This window comes from Malus sylvestris, mitochondrion (assembly GCF_916048215.2).
Source record: "Malus sylvestris mitochondrion, complete genome".
In the NCBI taxonomy this organism is placed as follows: Eukaryota; Viridiplantae; Streptophyta; class Magnoliopsida; order Rosales; family Rosaceae; genus Malus; species Malus sylvestris.
In genome coordinates, this window is record NC_065226.1 from 335,001 (window position 1) to 358,187 (window position 23,187).

General features: G+C 44.2%; 6 protein-coding genes and 1 non-coding gene across 7 annotated transcripts in view; 3 read left to right on the top strand and 4 right to left on the bottom strand.

Moving 5' to 3' along the window:
• cob (cytochrome b) overlaps window positions 1-1,150 on the top strand; it is a 1,182-nt gene extending 32 nt beyond the window's left edge. Inside the window, exon 1 of the mRNA in view lies at window positions 1-1,150. This exon is cut by the window's left edge and continues 32 nt beyond it. Coding sequence (YP_010438146.1) covers window positions 1-1,150 — 1,150 coding nt within the window.
• A 6,211-nt stretch (window positions 1,151-7,361) lies between these two features.
• Window positions 7,362-8,849, top strand: cox1 (cytochrome c oxidase subunit I). The gene has a single exon. The coding sequence runs from the start codon at window positions 7,362-7,364 to the stop codon at window positions 8,847-8,849; it is 1,488 nt and encodes a 495-aa protein (YP_010438147.1).
• A 952-nt stretch (window positions 8,850-9,801) lies between these two features.
• On the top strand, window positions 9,802-10,521 carry mttB (Sec-independent protein translocase protein). The gene has a single exon. The coding sequence runs from the start codon at window positions 9,802-9,804 to the stop codon at window positions 10,519-10,521; it is 720 nt and encodes a 239-aa protein (YP_010438148.1).
• A 1,964-nt stretch (window positions 10,522-12,485) lies between these two features.
• Window positions 12,486-12,559, bottom strand: trnM-CAU. The gene has a single exon. It is a non-coding gene; the product is annotated as a tRNA-Met (tRNA).
• Window positions 12,560-16,876: 4,317 nt separating this feature from the next.
• On the bottom strand, window positions 16,877-19,149 carry ccmFc (cytochrome c biogenesis FC). Its single transcript has 2 exons — window positions 18,390-19,149; window positions 16,877-17,427 (listed from the first exon to the last, which is right to left on the bottom strand). The coding sequence occupies exons 1-2, from the start codon at window positions 19,147-19,149 to the stop codon at window positions 16,877-16,879; spliced, it is 1,311 nt and encodes a 436-aa protein (YP_010438149.1).
• A 305-nt stretch (window positions 19,150-19,454) lies between these two features.
• On the bottom strand, window positions 19,455-20,051 carry atp4 (ATP synthase F0 subunit 4). Its single transcript has one exon. The coding sequence runs from the start codon at window positions 20,049-20,051 to the stop codon at window positions 19,455-19,457; it is 597 nt and encodes a 198-aa protein (YP_010438150.1).
• Window positions 20,052-20,210: 159 nt separating this feature from the next.
• Window positions 20,211-20,513, bottom strand: nad4L (NADH dehydrogenase subunit 4L). Its single transcript has one exon. The coding sequence runs from the start codon at window positions 20,511-20,513 to the stop codon at window positions 20,211-20,213; it is 303 nt and encodes a 100-aa protein (YP_010438151.1).
• Window positions 20,514-23,187: the final 2,674 nt, after the last annotated feature.

Sequence of the window (23,187 nt, forward strand, 5' to 3'; positions counted from 1 at the left end):
TAAACAACCAATATCCTCCACACTTAATCAGCATTTGATAGATTATCCAACCCCGAGCAATCTTAGTTATTGGTGGGGGTTCGGTCCGTTAGCTGGTATTTGTTTAGTCATTCAGATAGTAACTGGCGTTTTTTTAGCTATGCATCACACACCTCATGTGGATCTAGCTTTCAACAGCGTAGAACACATTATGAGAGATGTTGAAGGGGGTTGGTTGCTCCGTTATATGCATGCTAATGGGGCAAGTATGTTTCTCATTGTGGTTCACCTTCATATTTTTCGCGGTCTATATCATGCGAGTTATAGCAGTCCTAGGGAATTTGTTCGGTGTCTCGGAGTTGTAATCTTCCTATTAATGATTGTGACAGCTTTTACAGGATACGTACTACCTTGGGGTCAGATGAGCTTTTGGGGAGCTACAGTAATTACAAGCTTAGCTAGCGCCATACCTGTAGTAGGGGATACCATAGTTACTTGGCTTTGGGGCGGTTTCTCCGTGGACAATGCCACCTTAAATCGTTTTTTTAGTCTTCATCATTTACTCCCCTTTATTTTAGTAGGCGCCAGTCTTCTTCATCTGGCCGCATTGCATCAATATGGATCAAATAATCCATTGGGTGTACATTCAGAGATGGATAAAATTTCTTTTTACCCTTATTTTTATGTAAAGGATCTAGTAGGTTGGGTAGCTTTTGCTATCTTTTCTTCCATTTGGATTTTTTATGCTCCTAATGTTTTGGGGCATCCCGACAATTATATACCTGCTAATCCGATGCCCACCCCGCCTCATATTGTGCCGGAATGGTATTTCCTACCGATCCATGCCATTCTTCGTAGTATACCTGACAAATCGGGAGGTGTAGCCGCAATAGCACCTGTTTTTATATGTCTGTTGGCTTTACCTTTTTTTAAAAGTATGTATGTGCGTAGTTCAAGTTTTCGCCCTATTCACCAAGGAATATTTTGGTTGCTTTTGGCGGATTGCTTACTACTAGGTTGGATCGGATGTCAACCTGTGGAGGCACCATTTGTTACTATTGGACAAATTTCTCCTTTAGTTTTCTTCTTATTCTTTGCCATAACGCCCATTCCGGGACAAGTTGGAAGAGGAATTCCTAATTCTTACACGGATGAGACCGATCACATCTGATCAGTGAAAAATTCTGACACCAATCATTTACGAGTGAGTATTACACCAAGAATTAATTGACAAGCGGATGAGTTTTCTAGTTGGCTATGTTGATATAGCTTAGATAGGGTTCACTCTATATTTTTTTTGTTATGTTTTGTGCTTTGCTTTAACTATATATCGTCGTTCTTTTTTTATTGCTAGCTGTCACTGGGCTTCCAACCTAAGAAGCCGCTCTACATGAAGGGTCCAGCATGGCGGTCATGAAACGTCTACCCGGGCGCGGACCAAATTCCGTAGGTGATGGAAGAACCGCTCTTTTTACATCTACCTTGAAAGGATGGCCTTCGAGGAGATGCTTAAGTTACCTTAAACCATTCTTCTGTCAGTCCCTGTCTGTCTCCCGGGATCTAAATGGGCTATCCGGGCATGACCACCGAGAGGAAAATCTTGCCGGATCTATCGTTCTACAAGAAGGGACTTTTGGTTTGTTTTCAACAAGTTGCGTATGTCCTATTTTGTACGTTTGCTTGTTGGTTGCTTTGGTGGTCCTATATGCTTAACACACGTGAGTTGCCTCTTGCCTTGTACTTTCCATTTCCGCGGTTTATTTCTTTTGATCCTTTCACTAGGATGAATTTAGTAATAGGCTTGCAAGTGATCTGGTTCGTGCTTTCTCTGGTTGATGAGTGGTCCCCTGGCCAGTAGTAGAAGGGGATCTTGCTTGGTCTTCTATCTTATCTTTTAGCCGCCGATTTCCTCAGGATGGAAACCTGCACGGGGGGAATCGACAAGGTGCCTCCCAGGCGGATCGAATCACTCTCTCTTCCAACCTTTCTGACGGTGGCATGAGCTACCATGTTATCCGGTCAGATGGCTCAGTCCCTGGCTTTCGTTAGACTTCATTAGCTTTCATTAGATAACTTACGACCCGGAAAGAAAGCACTTAATAGAATATATCTCCTAAGTCCTATCTTTCGAAATTAATCAATCAATGAATTCAATCTCTTTGATTGATATAGCGAAAAGTTAGAGCTGAGAGGACGCACCCATTCCAGAATCCACTTTAATCAAGTCCTTTTCAAAGGGCATCCTCCTTTCGCTTGTATTTTCATAAAGAAAGTGTATATTTCTTTTTATCGGAGCTGAGGTTGGACCTAGAACAAAATGTCGGTTCGATTCCGGCCGGTTCATATGTGAAGATCATACTTGCGCTATGCTATGATCTTTTTTCCTAAAAAAAAAGGGTGGAAACGACATGCAAAGAAGTTACGATATGCCTTGTTCGATTCAACATCTCATTAAAAAAAAATGAGGTTTATGCTTTTTATCAAAAACGACAAAGCGACTTTCCCATCACAGAAGTCGATATTCTGGCCATTCAAAACGCCCTTTTAAACGGAAGTTAAAAATTTCGCATTTTGAGAGAACAGAACTGTTACCATCCTGGTTTTAATGTGCCCTTGCTTTCGCTTGAACTCGAACTCGCTGATGAATTTCTTATTGGTACGCTTGGTGGTATATTAATGAAAGCATTCGGACAATCTTCATTTTTTCAAATAATTGTTTTAGTTCTTCCCGTGAGGATAGAGAACTTTCTCATTATTTTGATACGGTTGGAAAAAAGTAGATACTCTTCTTAGAATTGATTTATCCGAATCTATAACCACATTCTCTCGTTCTCGACTTTTATACAAAGTGAAATCGGTTATTAAGGTAAGGATGGATGAGTTTCTTAAGAAATGAATATCTTAATTTTTTTGATCTACCAATTTTAGATGGTTGGGGGAAAGACTGGTCCATAAAGACAGGAATTCCTCCCGTTGTCTTCATAGCCTCTGAATTTTTGAATATATTTTTGGATGACTTGGATCGCGAGTTGGAAGTCTAGTTCCCTAATAGGAAATATGCCGGCTTCGACGATGAGATCCTTGTACCCATTTTTAAGGAATAAGAAAATCCCTTTAGATTTAGAATAGAATCCTTTACAGATATTTAAAAGGAATTGGATTTAGTTGGCAACTTCGACCGCGCAGTTCCAGGGGGGGAGCCCATCCTCTGCTTGGGAGGCTTGCTTTTCTCAAGAAAGAGGGCTTTATACAAATAGAGTTCCAATGAAAAAGAACTGTTGGTTGATTGGGGGAATTGGATAGGGTTGGGCAGTAGCCCTATCTGCTCCCGAAAGAAGAGAGTAGCCAAAGCACGACGCGAAGGCGAGGACCCCACGATATAGGGGAGGTGGGGAAGTGGGAAAGAGGGTTCCTCACCAACTCTTTTGGAAGGTTCTTTTACATCTAGTGAATTAGGTTATTTACGGGAAGAAATGGGTTCTTTTCGAATTTGATTGTCTTCTTCAAAGAAAGACTGTGGTTCATCATTTATTCATTGGAAGGGGATATATTTACGCTTCAGTCAATAAGAAAGAACTATCCTATTCTAGTTAAAAAAAAAGTAGCTCTAACGTGATGAATGGCAAACCAACATCTCAACAAACTATCTCCTTCAAAAAGATGGTTTACATTATTCTATAATGTGATAAAATAAGGTCATGTCAGTTCCTCTCTCTCTCTTTCATTCCTGATAAGGAAGAGCAAACGATCTTATTCTACGACTGGAAAATAATCTTATTACCGGCAAGACAAGCCAAGTCCCTCTATTCCTGACCCACCTTTCTAAAAACTCTAAAGCAGGAAGAGAGTAGGCCTTGGACCTTCCTATATCTATTTCCTCTTCTTTCTTTTGACTGTTGAGTTGATAATGCCTTTCACCTTTTTTGAATGTACGAGCTAGATAGTGGTTTCTGAAATCACTGTAAAGGAAATCATTCCCTTCAATAAGAAAAACGGTTTCTATGACCAAGTTGATATATGAAAAAGTGGATTTTGGGTCCTTATTTAAGAGTAGGTAGGTGAAATGAGTTTTTTTTTTTCAGTGATGTCTTTAGCCTTTGAGAAAGGGAGGCAAGGAAGCTAGCCTATGTGGAATGGAAGAAAGAAGTCAAGCCCGTAAAGCAGAAAAAAAGAATAGGTTTGATTCACTGGAACAAGAAATTTACTCTCAAACTACCTGTCCATATACTCCAAAAGAAGACTGGAGTAGCTGAGCGGAAAAGAAGAGTTTGAAAAAGTAGTGACTCTTTCAACACAAGAAGCTGTAAAGAGTATTAAATTTATTAGTCTTCGATTAACAAACTATGGAAAGGGAAAGTGACAGCATAGCCCTAACCTCTTGTTTAATAGCTTTTTTCAGTAGTGCTCAACACCAAGGGGTTTCTTTCGCTTCTTTTTTCAAAGTGCACTGAACTGGCAAAGAGAATAAATGTAGGCAGCGGGTGTACTCGAGCTCGGTAAGCCAATAAAGAAGGTAGGTGGGCTCAGAGCATAAGTCTATGTAACGCTAGGAGCATAACTCTATAGCTAGGAGCTTTCTTTCCTTCTTCCCGCAGTTACGCTTTCAGTGCAGTCTACGGTCTCCCCACCGAAAGTCGGATATAACTGTATTCCCTGTTTTCCTTGGGCGTGAGAAGTGAATCAGGGACTTGCCATGGATACGAGTGAAACGAAGGCACAGGCCCTTGTTCTCTAGAAATTTTTCGGATCCTACGTTGATTGGCTTAAAGTTAAAAATAACGTATTCTATCAGCCTCTGGAAGTTCCATTTTTGATCCGCCTTTTAGATCTTATATGCTTGATTATGCCTTTTGAGTGCCTAAAGACAGGTGAACGGATTCAAGGGAGAGTTGAAAGCGCTTACTAGTGAGTGAGGTGAGTGAAGTGCCCTCCTTCTATCTTACAGGTAGTGGTAGTGTAGCAGGGCTGTTTCCCTGGATGAGGTAGTTTCCGCAGGTTATATTCTATTACGCAGCCACCCACCTATTCGTGATAGGTGAACGAGTCGCCTAGGTGAAATACTTCTAAATGCTCTTTCATAGAGGACCCTGGCTTCCATTTCTCTATACGTAAGGTATACCCCTGTAACAGGATACTATGGTACACTGCGCAAATTCGTCGACATCCGGCATCTCAGTTTGTACCTTTTAGAAGGGATTACAGTCGCTAAATTAAAAAGTTTGCCCTTCGATCGCGGTATTACCATCTGATGCAGTCCAACTTATCCCTGCTAACCTACAACTAAAGCACCAACTGCGCTTATTCTGCCTCTATCATCTACGTCAATTTCTTCTTCAATAGATTCCCTCACTTCTGGCCCGAGAGAAAGTAGGCCAAAAACGTGGGATGTAAAAAAAGGTGTATTCTAGGGCCAGGTGATGTCAGGTATACAGGATGAGTCTCACAGTCCCCACAGCCTCCACGCGAGAACGCATCCCCTTTTCCGTGATGATGCTTTGTTAATCCTTTACTGGAAGTCTGCTTTTAAGAAAACCCTGCATAGAATAGGTCACATAAAGTGAAGGCTGGTACCCGAATCAATCCACCATGCATAAGTAGAAAAGTAAAAAAAAAGCAACTTTTCAGAAACAAGGGCATAGTGATTGCCTTCCTTCACTCCTTAAAAAACCGAAGCTTTGAACTAAATATCGTACAATCCTTTTTTATAGTTGCAAAGCATAGCGAGAGAAAAAGAACAAGAAAGTTGACCGTGACGGTCGTAGCTCTATCAAGTAGGTACGCTAAACACTCATAGACCGGTATCGTATAATATATATATATATATAATATATATTATTATAAAAGTCGCGGTGGAATCCATTGCGATCTTGGGCATCGCCAAAGAAGGGTGTTCTCAGCGCCTATGCTTAACACGGCTCCCATGATAGTAGCAGAAAACGAGTTGTGCTGGTGATGTGATCGGACCATTTCCCCCCGGGAAATACGGTCACAAGTTCATACTTTCTTTTTTACTAGTCATTTTTTACTAGAGTAAGTCAAGATCAGAGCAGGCACAACGACGCAATTCTCAGGGGCGTGTCTGGTGCTATCGTATATAAGAGAAAGGTTGGGTTGCATTTAGGAAGGATCTTTCTCTTTAACTAGAAATATCTTAAGATAAGAAAGCGTAAAAAAGAAAGGTTTTGATTCGACCTGATTAAACAAAGAAAAAAAAGCTTTCTCCGCGTCAGGCTGTTGATGTAGTTGCTTGTACTTTTCATTTTATGTCGAGATTTAGTTGGTGTTCAGTGTACCTGTTGAAGACCTTAACGTAAGGAACTTAGTGCAAAAGTAAGTGGCGGAGATCCACAAAGGTAACCGGATGCCTGGGGCTTAGGACAAGGAGCGTCCGGAGTCTCTTAAGAAAGGAAAGAAAAAAAGTTATCATGAAGATACCTAGGTTCCGTCACATTTTCTATCAAATATTTCATTCTATGAGCATCTTCTTCTTAGGTAGACCACTCGTTAGGCTTGCTTTCGCTTACTTTTATTTGCTTTTTTGGAATTGGCTTTTGGTAAACGCACCTTTTGCTGACATCGATCTTATGCATTTTTTTTCGGACTCTTTGGCCGTGAACTCTGGCTCAATCGCCGATTCCAATTCAGTTCATAATATACCTATCAATGATCCCCCTTTCAATCCTATTGATCAAGAACCTAACAATAATGTAGTACCTCTCGACGTTGTCGATCAATTTCGTATACTCAACCAAGAGACGGAATTGGAACTCTTTGCTCGGATACGACTTCTAGAGAACCGGTTGATTGACGGCTTGCCACCGCAAATGAACTTTGGCGAGTACGAAGCCTTAGTCAGAGGGTTTCTCGATGACACCCTGACCATTGGACACTACCGTAATGTCCTAAGCAATGAGCTCTTTGATCTTCGCCTGTTAGAGTTTAAGGCGAATCTCTTAGAGCAACTCGTCAATTTGTTTTTGAGCGAAACAACTGAGCGGCTCGCTCAAATATTGGCAGACTCGCCCTTTCGCGAGGGTGCCATAAGGACCGAAGCTCTTTCATTTATAAACGACTTTATGAGTCGTTTAAATCTGAATGAGCCCCAGTCCCCTTTTGATAAAGGATTGGTGGAAGCTATGCTGCGGTACTGGATCCAAGATGCCCAGCAAAACGGGAATCTCTCCGCCGTGTATAGAGAGTTCCTCCGGTATTTCCTTGGAAACTAAACCGGCCTTCCCATTTCAATAAAAAAGCCCCGCTCCGGCCCCTCTCTGACAAGGAAAGAAAGAAATAATCTCAATTTTACGACACGATGGCTGTTCTCCACTAACCACAAGGATATAGGGACTCTATATTTCATCTTCGGTGCTATTGCTGGAGTGATGGGCACATGCTTCTCAGTACTGATTCGTATGGAATTAGCACGACCCGGCGATCAAATTCTTGGTGGTAATCATCAACTTTATAATGTTTTAATAACGGCTCACGCTTTTTTAATGATCTTTTTTATGGTTATGCCGGCGATGATAGGCGGATCTGGTAATTGGTCTGTTCCGATTCTGATAGGTGCACCTGACATGGCATTTCCACGATTAAATAATATTTCATTCTGGTTGTTGCCACCTAGTCTCTTGCTCCTATTAAGCTCAGCCTTAGTAGAAGTGGGTAGCGGCACTGGGTGGACGGTCTATCCGCCCTTAAGTGGTATTACCAGCCATTCTGGAGGAGCTGTTGATTTAGCAATTTCTAGTCTTCATCTATCTGGTGTTTCATCCATTTTAGGTTCTATCAATTTTATAACAACTATCTCCAACATGCGTGGACCTGGAATGACTATGCATAGATCACCCCTATTTGTGTGGTCCGTTCTAGTGACAGCATTCCTACTTTTATTATCACTTCCGGTACTGGCGGGGGCAATTACCATGTTATTAACCGATCGAAACTTTAATACAACCTTTTCTGATCCCGCTGGAGGGGGAGACCCCATATTATACCAGCATCTCTTTCGGTTCTTTGGTCATCCAGAAGTGTATATTCCCATTCTGCCTGGATCCGGTATCATAAGTCATATCGTTTCGACTTTTTCGGGAAAACCGGTCTTCGGGTATCTAGGCATGGTTTATGCCATGATCAGTACAGGTGTTCTTGGATTTCTTGTTTGGGCTCATCATATGTTTACTGTGGGCTTAGACGTTGATACCCGTGCCTACTTTACCGCAGCTACCATGATCATAGCCGTCCCCACTGGAATAAAAATCTTTAGTTGGATCGCTACCATGTGGGGGGGCTCGATACAATACAAAACACCCATGTTATTTGCTGTAGGGTTCATCTTTTTGTTCACCATAGGAGGACTCACTGGAATAGTCCTGGCAAATTCTGGGCTAGACATTGCTCTACATGATACTTATTATGTGGTTGCACATTTCCATTATGTACTTTCTATGGGAGCCGTTTTTGCTTTATTTGCAGGATTTCACTATTGGGTGGGTAAAATCTTTGGTCGGACATACCCTGAAACTTTAGGGCAAATACATTTTTGGATCACTTTTTTCGGGGTTAATCTGACCTTCTTTCCAATGCATTTCTTAGGCCTTTCGGGTATGCCACGTCGCATTCCAGATTATCCGGATGCTTACGCTGGGTGGAATGCCATTAGCAGTTTTGGCTCTTACATATCCGTAGTTGGGATTCGTCGTTTCTTCGTGGTCGTAACAATCACTTCAAGCAGTGGAAATAACAAAAGATGCGCTCCAAGTCCTTGGGCTGTTGAACAGAATTCAACCACACTGGAATGGATGGTACAAAGTCCTCCAGCTTTTCATACTTTTGGAGAACTTCCAGCTATCAAGGAAACCGTGAAGTAAAAGAAGAAAAGGTAGACGACTTCTACTAAGAACCTAACAGAACAAGCAATGCCCCATGCCTTTCTTGGTTGGACCAGCCCAACCGGCGACTTCCGTCTTCCTGAATTGGGAGAGCAAGAACAAGTCTCTCTTCTTTTTCTTCTTATTACGGGCGACCCGTTTTCTCTTTTTACTTTTTTTTTCAGTGGGTTTTTACCCTTTATTGGAACTTTTTAAATTCTTCCTACTGAACGGGAGCTACTAGATTTTTATTTGAATCTTCCTTACCAAGACCCCGAATGTGTCAATACCACGCTGCTCAGTAGTCCACCTGCTGAGCAGGATTCCGCTTTCCAGTCGTTTATGCGGCTAGAATTCTCCGTATCCACCCCGGAAATGGTGATTTCTCTATTCAAAACCATTTTTTTCGGGCGGGAGGACCCCCTTTTGTTTATTCCAGCGGAGGATCTGGATTTGCTACTTCGCGTAGCTCTCGAGAGCGTGGAGTTCGACCAGAAAGCGCTTTCCGAGATTTTTGAAAGCCTTTGTAAGGACCGGCACGAATCGCCTTCCTACTCCAGCGTTATGGAATCAAAAGCCGATGCTTTTTCTCAGTTATTGGAACAACACCGAAACGACCAATTGGCTAAGCGTCGGCGTAACCAGGAGCATGCTGAGGTTCATCGATTACAAGAGCGGATTCGTGAACTTCAGAAGGGGCGCGAGTCTCTTTTGAGACAAATCGAGCGGCTCCCGCGCTAAGCAGCAAATCTCCGCGAAGGAATAGCAAAACCTAGTTCACTGATTTGGTAGGGGAGTCATAACATTTTTTTTTCTTACATTCTACGTTTCCGAAACAGATCCTATCAAATATTTCTATTTTTCCTTTGAATTACTCATATATATATCCTATGAATTTAATTTCGCACCGGAAACTATTCTAGGAGAAGTTCGAATCCGTTCCGTTCGGATATTGATCGGTCTTGGTTTGACATGGTTTACGCGTTACTGGTTTCCGGAAGAGTTAATATCTCCATTAGCTAAACCCTTTCTTACCCTGCCCTTGGACTCGTATTTTGTTTGTACACAATCAACGGAGGCCTCCCCGACATATGTTGCAACGTCTTCAATAGCATGCTCTTATTTCGTCTTTCCCTTAATAAGTCATCAAATTTGGTGCTTTTTGATCCCCAGTTGCTATGGAGAACAAAGGACGAAATACAATCGATTCCTCTATTTAAGTGGTTCTCGCTTCTCCTTGTTCCTGTTCCTAACTCCTCCCCGGGTAGTTCCCAATGTTTGGCACTTTCCATACTTCGTGGGTGCAACATCAACAAATTCGCTCATGATCAAGTTACAACCTAAGATCTATGACCATATTATGTTAACTGTTCGTATTTCGTTCATTCCATCGGTATGCTCCCAGGTACCTGTAATTGTGATCCGTTTGCCAGAACTAAGGGGTCTTTCTGTGGAAACCTTCACGAACAATCGTCGTTTTTTGATGGTTTTTCCGCTTCTCACAGCTGCTCTTTCTACACCCCCGGATATCTGGTGCCAAACCGTCGCCCGTTTCCTTATTTCTTCGATAATAGAGTTGGCTATCTTTGTGGCGTCTATTGTACAAGTTCGTGAAGAAGGCTGGACGAGTGGAATGAGGGAAAGCGGCTCGATCGACAAAAAAGAAAAGTAGCCCAACCCTAGAACCTGGCAAAATAACTATCAATGAATTCCCGAGCAATTCTCAACCAACATATGCGATTCATTCCCGTAAAGATTCTAACACACAGAAGACTCGTTACCTTTGGAGCGGGATGAGTTATACATCCGGCGAGCGCCGGTGAAGAACGCAAGCTAAGCTGGAGCTCGGGTTTATATTCCATCAAGAGAAAGGGGGCAGACTGGTAAGAAGGCCGACCACATAGGGGGAGCGAACCGAAAAGCTCAGCTTTGAAGAGATTAAAATTTTACTTTTTCCCCACTTATCATCTTGGGACTTGTTCCCTCTTCAACTCAGCGCTTTATAGGTAGGCATTTTTATTGAGAATTAAGGTAACCACCTTTTAAAAAAGTAGCCGAGCTCTCACAAATAGAATTGGAGTACCACGGAGAAAAGCTAGCTGCATAAACAAGACAGGGATCGCCCGCTCGGCAATGCTACCTTGGGGAGGAGACAACAAAACACTTTTTTATAACAATTTAAACTCATATTCAAAAGCTTTTTCGATATATGAACAAGATTACTATAAAAGAGTTGGTGAACATTGTTCTGACTCATAGCTCTAAGATGACTAGCATGAATAAGCCAGCTTCAACACCACCTATACTCTGAATCATAGACAGACTTGCACCGGCCTCAACATAAAAGGATGACCCGGTCTGTCTATTTGTACGCATTGGCTTAACTCACTCCTAAGCTCCCTAGACACTGCAAAGAACACATAATGAAAACGGCCCGGTAAAGGCGGAACGAGAAAGGAGTTTGTTTGATAAAAAAGAGTTTGGGAATGCCCTGCTTAGTTAACAAACATCGAGTTTGGAGTCGGGGCAGCGTGGATACGAGACTATTGAAGTGAAGTTTGGAAAAATTTTGGTTTTCTATCTTCAGATTACAAAATTGGAGACTCACCAAGGCCTTTCAGCGATTCGACGCGCCCCCCTAAGCTAGACGCTTCACCTACCCGACCTCAGAGAGAATAGAACGAGTCGCCCGAGCCCAGTCTTACTAAGAGTTTTAATTGCTCCGTAGGATAGTAGGGCGAATGAATCGCATTAGTGCGATTTGGCTAGCGGAATCACCCTTATATATTCTATATTTTTCAACCAGGTCAACTGACGCCAGCATCGCCACTACGGAAACTAAATTTCCTTAGTCCTTTTTCTGTGAAACAAAGCCAAGCCTTTTCCGCCTTCCATCCCGCGTTTCCCTGCTTGAGACTGCTTTTTATTAGCCCAGTCATGAACCACCCCGGTTGGAGCCATGGTCTACCCGGCAGTGCTTCATATCCTCCTTGCTCTTTGTCTAATCTTAGACTAAAGGTACCAAACCGGGCATCCTTTTTTGTTGTTTTTCTTTTGGCTAAGAAGCCCGTAGGTTGTACGCCAGCCATATGTAGCTTGAACTGTGATGGCCACAATGCTTAGCTATTGCCGATACCCAAGACGCCTTTGGTTGAATGTTCACACCCGATCCACCGTCTGCACTTCCTACATTCAGTCCCGGAAATTGAAACAGGAAAACTGGAATTGTAACCTCCCGGTCTGCTGTAGTCAGCTTCACGGTGTGCCTGACTGGCGAGTCCGCCGTCTCCACGGCTTCCCTTTTAGCGGGCTGCTCCTCAAGCCTTCGAGTGCCGATCTTCGCGAGACGGCCCAAGCGAAGATCTTCGATCCGAATCTTCGCATCTACTCTCTCTTAGAGGATGAACTACGCCTTCGCTATCGCAAGAATATAGCGATCGAAGAGAGCTATCGCTCAGCTGCTTCGCGTATTACTCACGAAAGCCGTATTGCCCGAAGGGGGCATGCCGCAAGAGCGTAGGAGGCGTGCCCGAAGGGCAGCGGAAGCTGTGCGGTTCCAGGTGCCGTCGCTAGATTGAGATCTGCAGGGTGGCGAGGACTTCGACTGCCTTGTATCGGGTGCAGAGAAGGGGGTGGTAGGCTTAGTAGGGCTCGAACCTACAATATAACCGTTATGAGCGGTACGTTTCAACCAATTAAACTATAAGCCCCTGCGGATCTCTACATGCAATTCGCCCACTTCGGGAAGAGCGGACGGAAGGAAAGAGGAGGCCTTTGCTCTATCTGCTTCTTCCTCTTCCCGGGAATGAACAATTGGATAAAAAAAACGGATTTTCTTAGTTTATAGATATAATTATATAATTATATATCTATTATATAATTATATATCTATTATTTTATATAAAATAAATTTTTTAAGCAAGCGGCCCCTTCGCGACTCAAACGGGCGGGGGCGCTTTGTTTGCTTGCAATGCCTGCAGTTCGCCTTTAGTTAGAAGTATAAGTAGAGGGCACCCTTTGCCCCACACTTCAGAAAAGGTAAAAAAGTATGGATTAAGTAAGAAAAAGTACATAACATAAGGAGTGAGAAAGAAAAACTTGGTTACGGGAACCGAAGGTTAGGCCGACTACTTACTTTAGTATAGCTACACCTAAAAAAGTTTATTCCTACCCCCTTTTCTTCCCCTTTCTGTCAATGTTGCCAATTCTCAGAATACTTATAATGTACCCTCGCGCATACAATTGCCCAACAACTTTCTTCCTCCGACTTCTTTAGCCACTTCCGCATCTGTCGTCTTCGGGATCGGGAGAGCTTGCTTCGTGGCGGAGCATTTAGCAATTCCAGCAGCCTGGTGAGGGCTGGCTGTCTGGGGACAGGTTAAGGCTGGGCCTGCTGGGCTTGCTTCTCATGAGATTGGGTGAGGGAATCGGAAAGGGGCTCATAAACCGGGCGGGCGGGCTTTTGGGCACACGGAAAGGGGGAAGTGGATGGAGGGTGCTTCTCAGCTAGAGTTGGGGGTGGGGTCGCTATAGTGGCTAGGGCGAGTCTTCCTACACGGCGCCCGGCTCTAGACTAGACGAAGCTGCAGCCTACCCTCGAAGCTCTTCATAGTCAGGCGGGGTAGACAATCTTCTTTCAAAAAGAGACAGACCAGAGATGACAGAGGAAGGTATTCGGTTCAAAAAAGATACGGCAGTCAAAACTGCTTCTGTCCCTAGTTTTTTTGGGCTGAAGCTGAGAGCAAGAGAGAGCAAGTTGTCTCCAATATATGTATATGGCGATGTTTCCGCTCGGCAACTCCATTCTGCTGAGGAGTGCGGGGGCAGGATCGTTGGGAAAGCGCTTTGTAAGTGAAGTGAGTTGAAGCAAGCAGAGTTCAGAAGGCAGCGGAGATATACCCCCAAGGAAAACCCTTTTTTTTAGTAAATTTTTTCATTGTTCTGTCAAAAATAACATATACGGATGATCCTCCTTTCGATAACAGAGGGGCAGGATGGACTTCGGACACAAGATCAAAAGGAGAAGTAGAAAGAGCTTCTTAAATAAAGGAAGGGCCGAGCCTTTTCCCCGTTTGCAACCCATATAAGTAGAAATCTCAATGTTAGGTACAGACCCCAACATTCCAGTAGAAAAAAAAATATCTAAGCCTTGGGCTGCAGACATGTCCTAATCTACGATGCCACAACAAAAAAGGGGGAGGGAACAACACCAGACACAGCGGAAAAGGCAAAAGACTGAGGTAAACGAAGTTTCTCCAAAAAAGAGAGCTTGCCAACTCTATGGTCCTTCCCAATCCCCTTAAGGGCCTATCGCATGATCCTGTTCAAGACAGGAGGTAGGAGAGAAGTGAATATAAGCATTTTTTTTTTCAAGCCGGAAAGAAGATTCGCTGAGAGAGCGGGAAAATGAAAAAGAGCAGAACATATTCGATGATAACGAGAGAGAGTACCAAGACTGGCTAGAGGGAATTGTTCGGAGTTTTCAGTTTAAACAAAAAGGAACTAAGATGGAGAACGAAGAGAAGAAAGAAGTGAAGAATCACCTGTAATATTCTTCGATGCACCCGAAGAAAGTAAGCAGCCCCCTATGTTGTAAGCGTAAGGGGGATCAAATACCTGTAACAGAGGAGGAAGAGATATGACAAGACGGATTCAACCTCTGAATCTGCTTCCGCTGTCGTGGGGTAAAACTATCTGTGTCGGGTGTGGGAGTGCTCCTAAGATCATAGAAGTAATGCTGCAGAGGCCCTATGGAGTAAGGGGATTAGGAAGTCTCCGATTCAGTAGGCGTCTCTGGGGGAGCAGCAAGATGAGCTGTGTCTGACTGTCGGCGAGAATTTGCATTCTGCCGCTTACGAGAGTCTGCAATCATGTGACCCCGCTTCTTGCAATAGTGGCGATCTTGGACATGTCTCGTTGGCCTGATGCACCAGCGGAGCTTCCAGATTGAAGATTCTGACCATAGGGTCGATGTCCCGAAGCATGTTCAGCCGCAAGAACCTGATCTGAAGCACCCTGAGTAATATAAGATCGACCCCCAGCACCCAACCTAAGTAAAGGGGCTCAAGTCGAGTCTCCTCGGATCTCACATCAGCAACTGCTCTCTCAATGTCTGGTAGAGGAACTCGATGTTGAATTGAGGATCTAACATTCTCGAACTCAGGCCTCAAGCCCATCAAAAACTTAGAGAGCCCCTTTATACTCTATAAGGCTATTCTATGTTATATGAAAGTATTCCCGACAAGAACCCTTCGAATCGGTGCCCCTATCTTCTTTGAAAGGGGTCCCTCATGTTCAGCTGGTCCCATAGAAGCCAAAGCCTTCGGTAATAATAAATAGTATAGCACACTTCTTTCTTTATTTTACCCATAAGCTAAGGCATGTTCTTCATGTTGCAACTGATAGAAGGGTGGAGAATCATCCTGATAATTAAGATTACTTATGTAATCCAAAAAATATTTAGCAGTCGCAAAAGAGGCGACGGTGTATATGGGGCTCAAAGGAAGTACACAAGTCATCCCGTTTGAAGCTAAGCACTTTTCATCTTTTGTAGGAAAATCCCCTTCTCTAGTCTTGGGAAATTGAAGCGACCCATCCACATAAGCACAAGATTCTTTTTTCCCGAGCAAATCATTCTTCATCGCATAAGCCCATGACAAGTAATTTCCGGATGCTTCTTTCGGAAGAGCACGGGAAAAGCCTATGGAATCCATTGTACTAAGACCCGAAAGATCATCCAAGGACTGAAAGACTCAAAACTAGTCAAGAAGGCTTAACTCAAGCAATCACCCAAGAGAAGAAAGGATTTTCGCTTGCCGGATTCGTAAAAGAAAGAAGAAGAAGCCGGGTCTTCTTTTTAGGGAAATATAAGGGCTTAAATTAAAGAGCTAGGGTGGCGGCAAGAGTTTCTCACAAACTCGAGTTCAAGACCTCCGATTCTAATCCGATCGACTAGATCCGGTCACATGATCAAAGAACTATTCATGAAGAAGAAGAAGTTCCAGCCAATTTTTTTTTTATAAGGAAGCGCTTGATCCGGGCCTTATTTTAATTTTAAAGGGCTTCGAAATAAAAGGAAGATCCTGGGATCAAAGCGGACGTTCTCGATTTCCATGGCCGATTGCATCCCGAGGACTTTCTTGATTGGCTAAGTAGCGCGGAGAAGTTCTTTGATTGGAAAGAACTATCCAAGGTGGTGTGCGAAGGTTAAATTCCTGAGCACGGGTCATGCCTCAATTTGGTGGGATCAAGTCCAAGCAAGGCGTGAGCAGAAAGGCAAAGGGAAGTACATGAGACAATATGCGATCGAGGTTGCGGGAGAAATTTCTACCCTCCGATTAGGCCCAAAGCTTGTTCCAAAGGTTCCACTTCGCTTTAAAGGATAGGGGGGAGAGAAGCATACTAGAAAGCCCCTACTCCTATAACAACTTGCGGAGTTCTGCCAATTGTTTATTCGCAACGGCTTGAACGAATCCGACGAAGAATCCCTTGCTTGATAGGGCTTGAGGTTAGAAATCCAAGATGAAATCTCGATGCATCAGATGCGGAAAGTGGCCTATCAACTAGCTCTAAAGGCCGAGGAAAGGCTAAAGAGAAGGACCACAAGGAGGCACCGAAGGTGATAGGGGATCGACCTCTACCATCGCGCGAGGAAAGAGGCCCCTTTTCCCTTCCCTCAATATATATGGCGCGCTTCACTAATATAATGCTCAAGTAAAGGCTCCATCCTACTCGTTGCCCAGAGCCTTTACTTGAGCATTGTACAAGTGCTTAAGGCTCCTTCGGGCCATGACAACAAACAACTTTTATATAAGGCAGGGCTTGGAAGCAAGCTACCAGCGCCTATCGGCGAGAACTAGGCTTGGTTAGTAGTGCCCGCCCATTCTGTCTCGTCCGCCTGCCGGCCCATGAATTCTTCAGATCGGGCCGGCAGGCGGGGCGGACGGGGACCGTCGAAGAAGTGCCTCGACGCGCCGCAGCCACTACTTTGACTCCTTTTATGCAATTATGAACTCCACGGAACTTTCTCAATTCCAACGCAACTTATCCTTTTTGAGCTGACGTAACAAACTACGCGAGCCTCCCGACGAAGCCAACATAAATCCTATCCGAATAAAAAAAATAAAAGGCAGTTCCATTATGGTGGTATACCAGCCGCCTGCTCTGGAACTTCCAGTTCCAATCGAAGCATATAGATCCGTAAATGGATTTGTATGTATAGCCACTTCAGTCGTGCTCGTCGTTTCTCGAAAGTATCTTTTTTCTGGGAACATGGTCAACCAGACATTATTATGTTCGCGACTCTTCATCCACCGATGAAGAAAATGCTCCAGTTTTCCGTTCTTATATGAGGCCGGAAGGTTTATTAGCAACAGGCCAGCGCGAAGTGATTCATCATACTCAAACATGAGCCGATCGTTCGTTAGGGACGGTTTATAGATCATCAAATTTCCACAAATGGAATGAGAAGTGGGCCCATGTAAATGATCGAGACCTCGCAAACAACACCGCTCCTTCCCCATATGGAGTTCGGAACCCAAAGGCAATCGTTGAGTGAACTGTATCTTCTTTGTGTTAGTTGACCTAAGCCGCACCATTACTGCTGGGGTAGGGCTCGGCCTCCGAACCGTACGTGGGACGAGTTTCTGCCTCATACAGCTCGGGCCGAAGACCGGGGGGAGTTTAGGAGAGATGGGGAGACCCAACCCAGCAGCTGCCGAGCGGGGCGGGGATAAGCTTGCTTCTTCACAAGCTTATCCCCCCCCAAAAAAACCGATCCTATAGCGCCAGCGCTTCGCGTTCTTTCTATTCAGTCCCATTTCATTTCGGGATAGGCGGCTAATACTAATCTAATAAGTGAAGTACTCGTCGTCTGACCAATTGGCTCGGACACCAGACCGCTCGTGCCCGCCCATTCTGTCTCGCCCTAAATGGAATGGCTCTCTTAGTTATGCTGCGCCCCGACCCGGGTCCCCACGTCCGCTCTTCTCCGCCCGTAGCCCAAGAAGTTGGCTTTGCCAACACAACATTAGGGCCGTACCCTTCATTCTATGCTGACCCCGGCCCGGGGCTGGCTTTTTGGGGAGCCCGTTCCCACCGCGCTCACGGCCCGGCTGGCCTGCCAGCGGTAGTGGGAATTCTCCCGTTCCCTGGTCAAAGACTTGGTTGGATGCGGGATCTACTCCACGAGGAGCGGTACGGACGTAGATGATATCATCACGACCTCTCTTTTCGTACCGCTAGGGATGCTTAACGTCACTTCGCCAACTGGCGTTACCTGCGCTTTCGTGTCTCTCAGTGTGGTCAGCACTGGGTGTTTCTGAGCAGCGAGGCTTACACCCATTCGCATTAGTTCATCCAAAGTTCCTTACCCTTATGCACGAATTATTGAATAAGCCATCTTCCTATCAAGGTTAAGGGGTCAACTGAGCATCTCAGCGGCGGGATTGAATACCCGGATCGAATCAGAGTTCACGCCGCCCGCCCTGAACAAATAGGAGGCGTGGGCCACAGGTCGCACATAGGCCGCCGGGTCGCACGACAGAAGAACACCCAACATAAAGATGCACACTCCCCCATGTGAAATATTCATCTTCATTGGAGCTTTTTGGTAGTAGTCGTGACCAACAGCCATCGGCTGTCGGCTCGTTGGTAAGGAAAGAGCTTCAAGCCCGATTTCTGGTGGCGCACCCCTCACACAAGCACCACTCGAGGAAGGGGGGACGGGGAAAGCTACAGGCCCAAAACCTTCGACCCTTCTTTGGGGGTGCCCGGAGCACCTCATCTTGTCATTTCGTCGTTGCTCATTCCCGTTAGGCCGAAGTGTTTGGCGTTTCCTTCTCCGCGCCCGCTCACGCTTCGCTGACCTATCGCGTGGTAAAGAGAAGAGAGTACGAAAGAATAGTAAACAGAGCACACCGCAGAACGATTCTAAATATGATAAGTCGCCCTTGTATGCGAGAAGAAGGAAATGAAGAACGGGAACGAAACGAAATAAGGCGTTTCTAGCTCTAGTTTCGGATGAGCTTCTCTCAATTATGTCTGGTAATAGAATAGGGCGGCTTGCTCTGACCAAGACTCCACTTTTTGCTCCGTCCATGGAGCGTATGAATTTCCTGGAATGTATATAGACCAAAAGAGGGAATGCAGGGATAGGAATAGGAATTATAGTACCATTGGAAGAAGGGGCGCCTGTGGGAACATCTCTACTGACAAACCATTTCAATAGTACGGGTGCTGCCGTGCCACAAGGCACGACCATGGAAATAATGAAAAAGAAAAAGTTATGTAGTTGGACCATCGGCTATATTCGAAAAAGTTTTGCTTCTCTAGAGAAGATGAGACGCAAAAAATGAAAGTGTTCGCAACGCATACCGAAAGGGTACCAATGAAGCCGACCATTAATGACTAGTTTGAACACCAGGAGCGGTCTGATCAAATAAGGGATCAGACCGCTCTTAGAAACATGAAACAAAAGCAAACTCTCATAGTTCGGAGCCCAGCTCCAACTATTTCTTCGTAAGTGAGGTGAGGTATTTCGGTTAGGGGGTCGTCTTTTTTTGGTATTGGATCCGCTCTTCTGTTAGCATGAACATGAATTTGATTCTATTTGTCTTCTTTATTCCTAAGGGAACCCCCCACCAGAACCATTCTTAAGACCACCAAGCCCTCTCGAATGAGTTCTACTATAGAAGCTTTCAACGTACACCCAGGGACAAATCTTTCGCTCACTGAGAAGTGAAACCCTGTGACTAGATCGTCCTGAAGACGGATGCGACGGGAAGAAATGGCATTTGTAAGTGTTGCTGGCTTAACATTTAGGTTTCGGCATAACAAAGCTTGCACTGTCTTTTCGCACTTAGGCGCACAGCGTGCAATTGGTAATGATTCTACTACGGTGCCACAAATTCGCAAACTGATCCTAAGTAATCGTTGTTGTTCATTGGATTCCGGAGGTACTACTTCGTTAGGGTTGGGGAATTGCTGCGATTCTTCCTGAATAGCCTGGATTCTACCGTCGAGAGTCACTTTGAAAGTATTACCTAAACTCTTACGACTCAATATGATAAAGCCTATAAAACAAAGAGCTACTATCATTTCTTCATTATAGATTGAAATATTCTTCGAACTTAATGCACAAATAGATGGAATAGCAGCAAATAGCATCTTTCTGGCATGCATATTCGTGGAAGTAAATCTCATTATGAAAGCTTATCTCTATCCTTGCAGAAACTGAACGGGAAGGACTTTTGAATCGGATGCGCTCGCCCAGCGAGAAAGGCCCTGACCCTGCCAACCAAAAAAAGAAAGAAGAGAACGAAAGGAGAAGAGAACTTCTTTGTAATTCTCTAGGAGTCATGTTTAACCTTGAATGCTATTAATAAATTCTACAGCAATAGTCCCGCGGACTCGGAAAGTAATAACGAAAATGGCTAACCCAATAGCGGATTCCGCAGCTGCCACCGTTAGAACCAATAAAGCAAATAATTGACCCATCATATCATCCAAAGAAACGGAAAATACCAAAAAGTTCAAATTCACAGCTAATAACATTAATTCAATTGACATTAACATAATAAGAATATTTCGTCTATTAAGGAGGATTCCCCAAATACCTAAAATAAAGATGATCATAGAAAATGTGAAATATTTGATAGGATCCATTTCGGATAAGATTCACTTGTAGTTCCGCTTCTTGCTATAACAGAAAGACTTGTCGGAAATCTGGTTGGTCCAGAAAGGCATGGGAGTTTTGGGCGTACTTTCTCTCACTCTCCTGAACTTTCTAACTTCATTACATACGAGATTCTCGGCGTTTCGTTAAATGATTCTCAATTATCATTCCGCGTCTACGAAAAGAGAATAAGCAATAAATTTAACTTAGCTGTTAGCTTTTTATTCATTGAGGAATCTGTTAATGGGAATATTTGTTCACTCCCTGGCGGATTTCCCTCTCTTGGTTCTAGTAAGATAATTGCTCTTGGCAGACCTGTGCTTATGGAGGAAGTAAAAGCGAGTCTGTTTGGATTGGTTTTGTGCGGCAACAAATTTGTTTTGAAAAGTCCAAGATATTTTGCTCTCCTAATATTGGTGCTGGTCTTGCCCATCAGATAAGTAATGTTTGTGGTTCTTCTTTGACTAAGTAACTCCCTTGGGGTGCCCCTCATCCATTCTCGAGTCACCAAGTCCACCTACAAGGAGATTATTGAGAAAAGCCAAAAAAGGCTTGCTGCTTGGAAAGCCGAATCTTTATCTTTGGCTGGGAGAGCTACTCTGATTCAATCAGTGACATCTTCCATTCCTATATATACTATGCAGTCAGTAAAGCTACCTATTAGTGTTTGTAAGCGGTTGGAATAGCGTCAGTTTGACGCAACAGAGCTCGGTTCGGTTCAGTCTTTGGTTAACAATGCCAATGCCTTGACCAGATTGAAGCATGGGTTGCGGCATCCAATGAGGCTAATCCAGCAGAGAAGAGAAGAGCGAATTCGACTCACTTTCTTTCATGAATAAAGGGGTCAAGCGTTATGGGAGCACGCGCTTTAAAGCGATCGAGGGGGCGATAGATATGCAAGCGAACCCGATGCCACGGGGCTGGAGCCTTCGCGTTCATTCTCTGCGTTGTACATAACGTTCTAGCGTAGCGTGCTGCTCGCGTACGTAGCGCGCTCGCTCTTCCTTTGCTGCTTTCGTGTGCGGCGGGCTGTGCTGGCTGAGCAGTTTCTCATTCTGCTCCTGTGGTGTGGACAATTCCACCACTACTGATTGACCCGACTGACTAATCTCCCAGGCACAAAGCTAGCCTGATTGGGACTCACAAGATGGCTCATCAAAGGCCTTAATCTGCTAACAATTTTTTTAGAAATCACTTTGTAAACAGTATTACACAAGCTAATAGGTCTGCATGGACATTGGACTGGGAACTTTGGGAACCAAGGCAATAATTGTGTCATTGAGAGTCTCCGGAAGAGAAACAGCTCAAAACCAGCTTGATAATGTCCTCCTTACAACTATTCCAGCAGTTATGGAAGAAAGTAGCAGGGTACCCATCAGGCCCTGGGGCTTTGAGTGGGCCAATAGAGAATAGAGCATCTTTAATTTCTTCTTCAGACACATTCCTACCTCAGATCAACAGGCTCAATGACAGGAAATAATCTAGGTAAATCCACAACCATGGAATCAGAATTAAGCTCAAGAAAAAGGTAAAGTATTCCACAGCTAAGTTATTGATAGCCTCCTTATCATTAACCCAAATTCCATCACTAGTCTTCAACCTTTCAATCTAGTTTCTTCTTCTCCTTAAAAGAGTGGAAATGTGAAAGAACTTTGTATTTCTGTCCCCACCTTGTAACCAAGGACTTCTGTTTCCAAAACAAGTTCTCCTGATCCAGAAAAATTTCATACTCCTTCTGATAATTATGCTCTAGTTGAATTAAGAAAGGAGAATATCTTCTACAAAGAGCCATCCCTTGCATTCTGGCCAAAATCCTCTTCTTTCTATGGACCAAAAACTTATTTATTCTATTCATACAGCTTCCCAGACAAATTACTCAACTTGGACACAATGTCCAAGTCAGAATCATTCCACTCCTCATCAACAACCTGCTTAAAATTATCATGCTTGGTCCACATAGAAAAAAAACCTAAACGGTTTGAGCCTAGGATCAGGAATTTTGTCAGAAACAAGGCTAATAACTAGAGGGCAATGGTCTTTCTTTCAGAACCTTAGCCAAGTAATCACCATCTCTGGCTGACTCTCTTTCAATTGGTGGTGTTGGCAAAACAGCCTTAGAAGAAACCGCTACAAGGTACGAAAGTTACTTGAGGGACTAAGAGGAGCCAACAGACCACAGGCTATTAGGGGAAGCCCAGAGCCCCCAGATAACCGCCGCTCAGCCAGAATAAAGAGGGACCACAAAGTGGCATACATACACGGCCAATCAAGAACAATTGCATCACCCACCCCGGCTCAGATTCAGGCAATACGAAGCTATCTGGATCTTCCATAGCCTCCTCGAGAATCTATATTTGTGAAAATGAAGCAATCTTTGTGAGGTCGGATAGCCTTAATCCATGTTTGGGCTCGGGCCAAAGACATCTCATGAAGAATTAGGGGTTCGGGCCGTGCCGATTCCCTGATTCGAATCATTCTTTCTTTTGATAGCAAGCGCGGTTGGTTCACTCGCAAATCCATGGTAACCTTGTGTGTGCCTCTTCCCAAGGTTGAGCTACTGCGTGCCTCTTGTTGGAAAAATCTCCATTTCATTAAGCTAAACCGAGCCTACTCGCTAAGCGATGGGCCAGTCTCCCCGGTTGGTACATCTTGCCTAGTTTGATC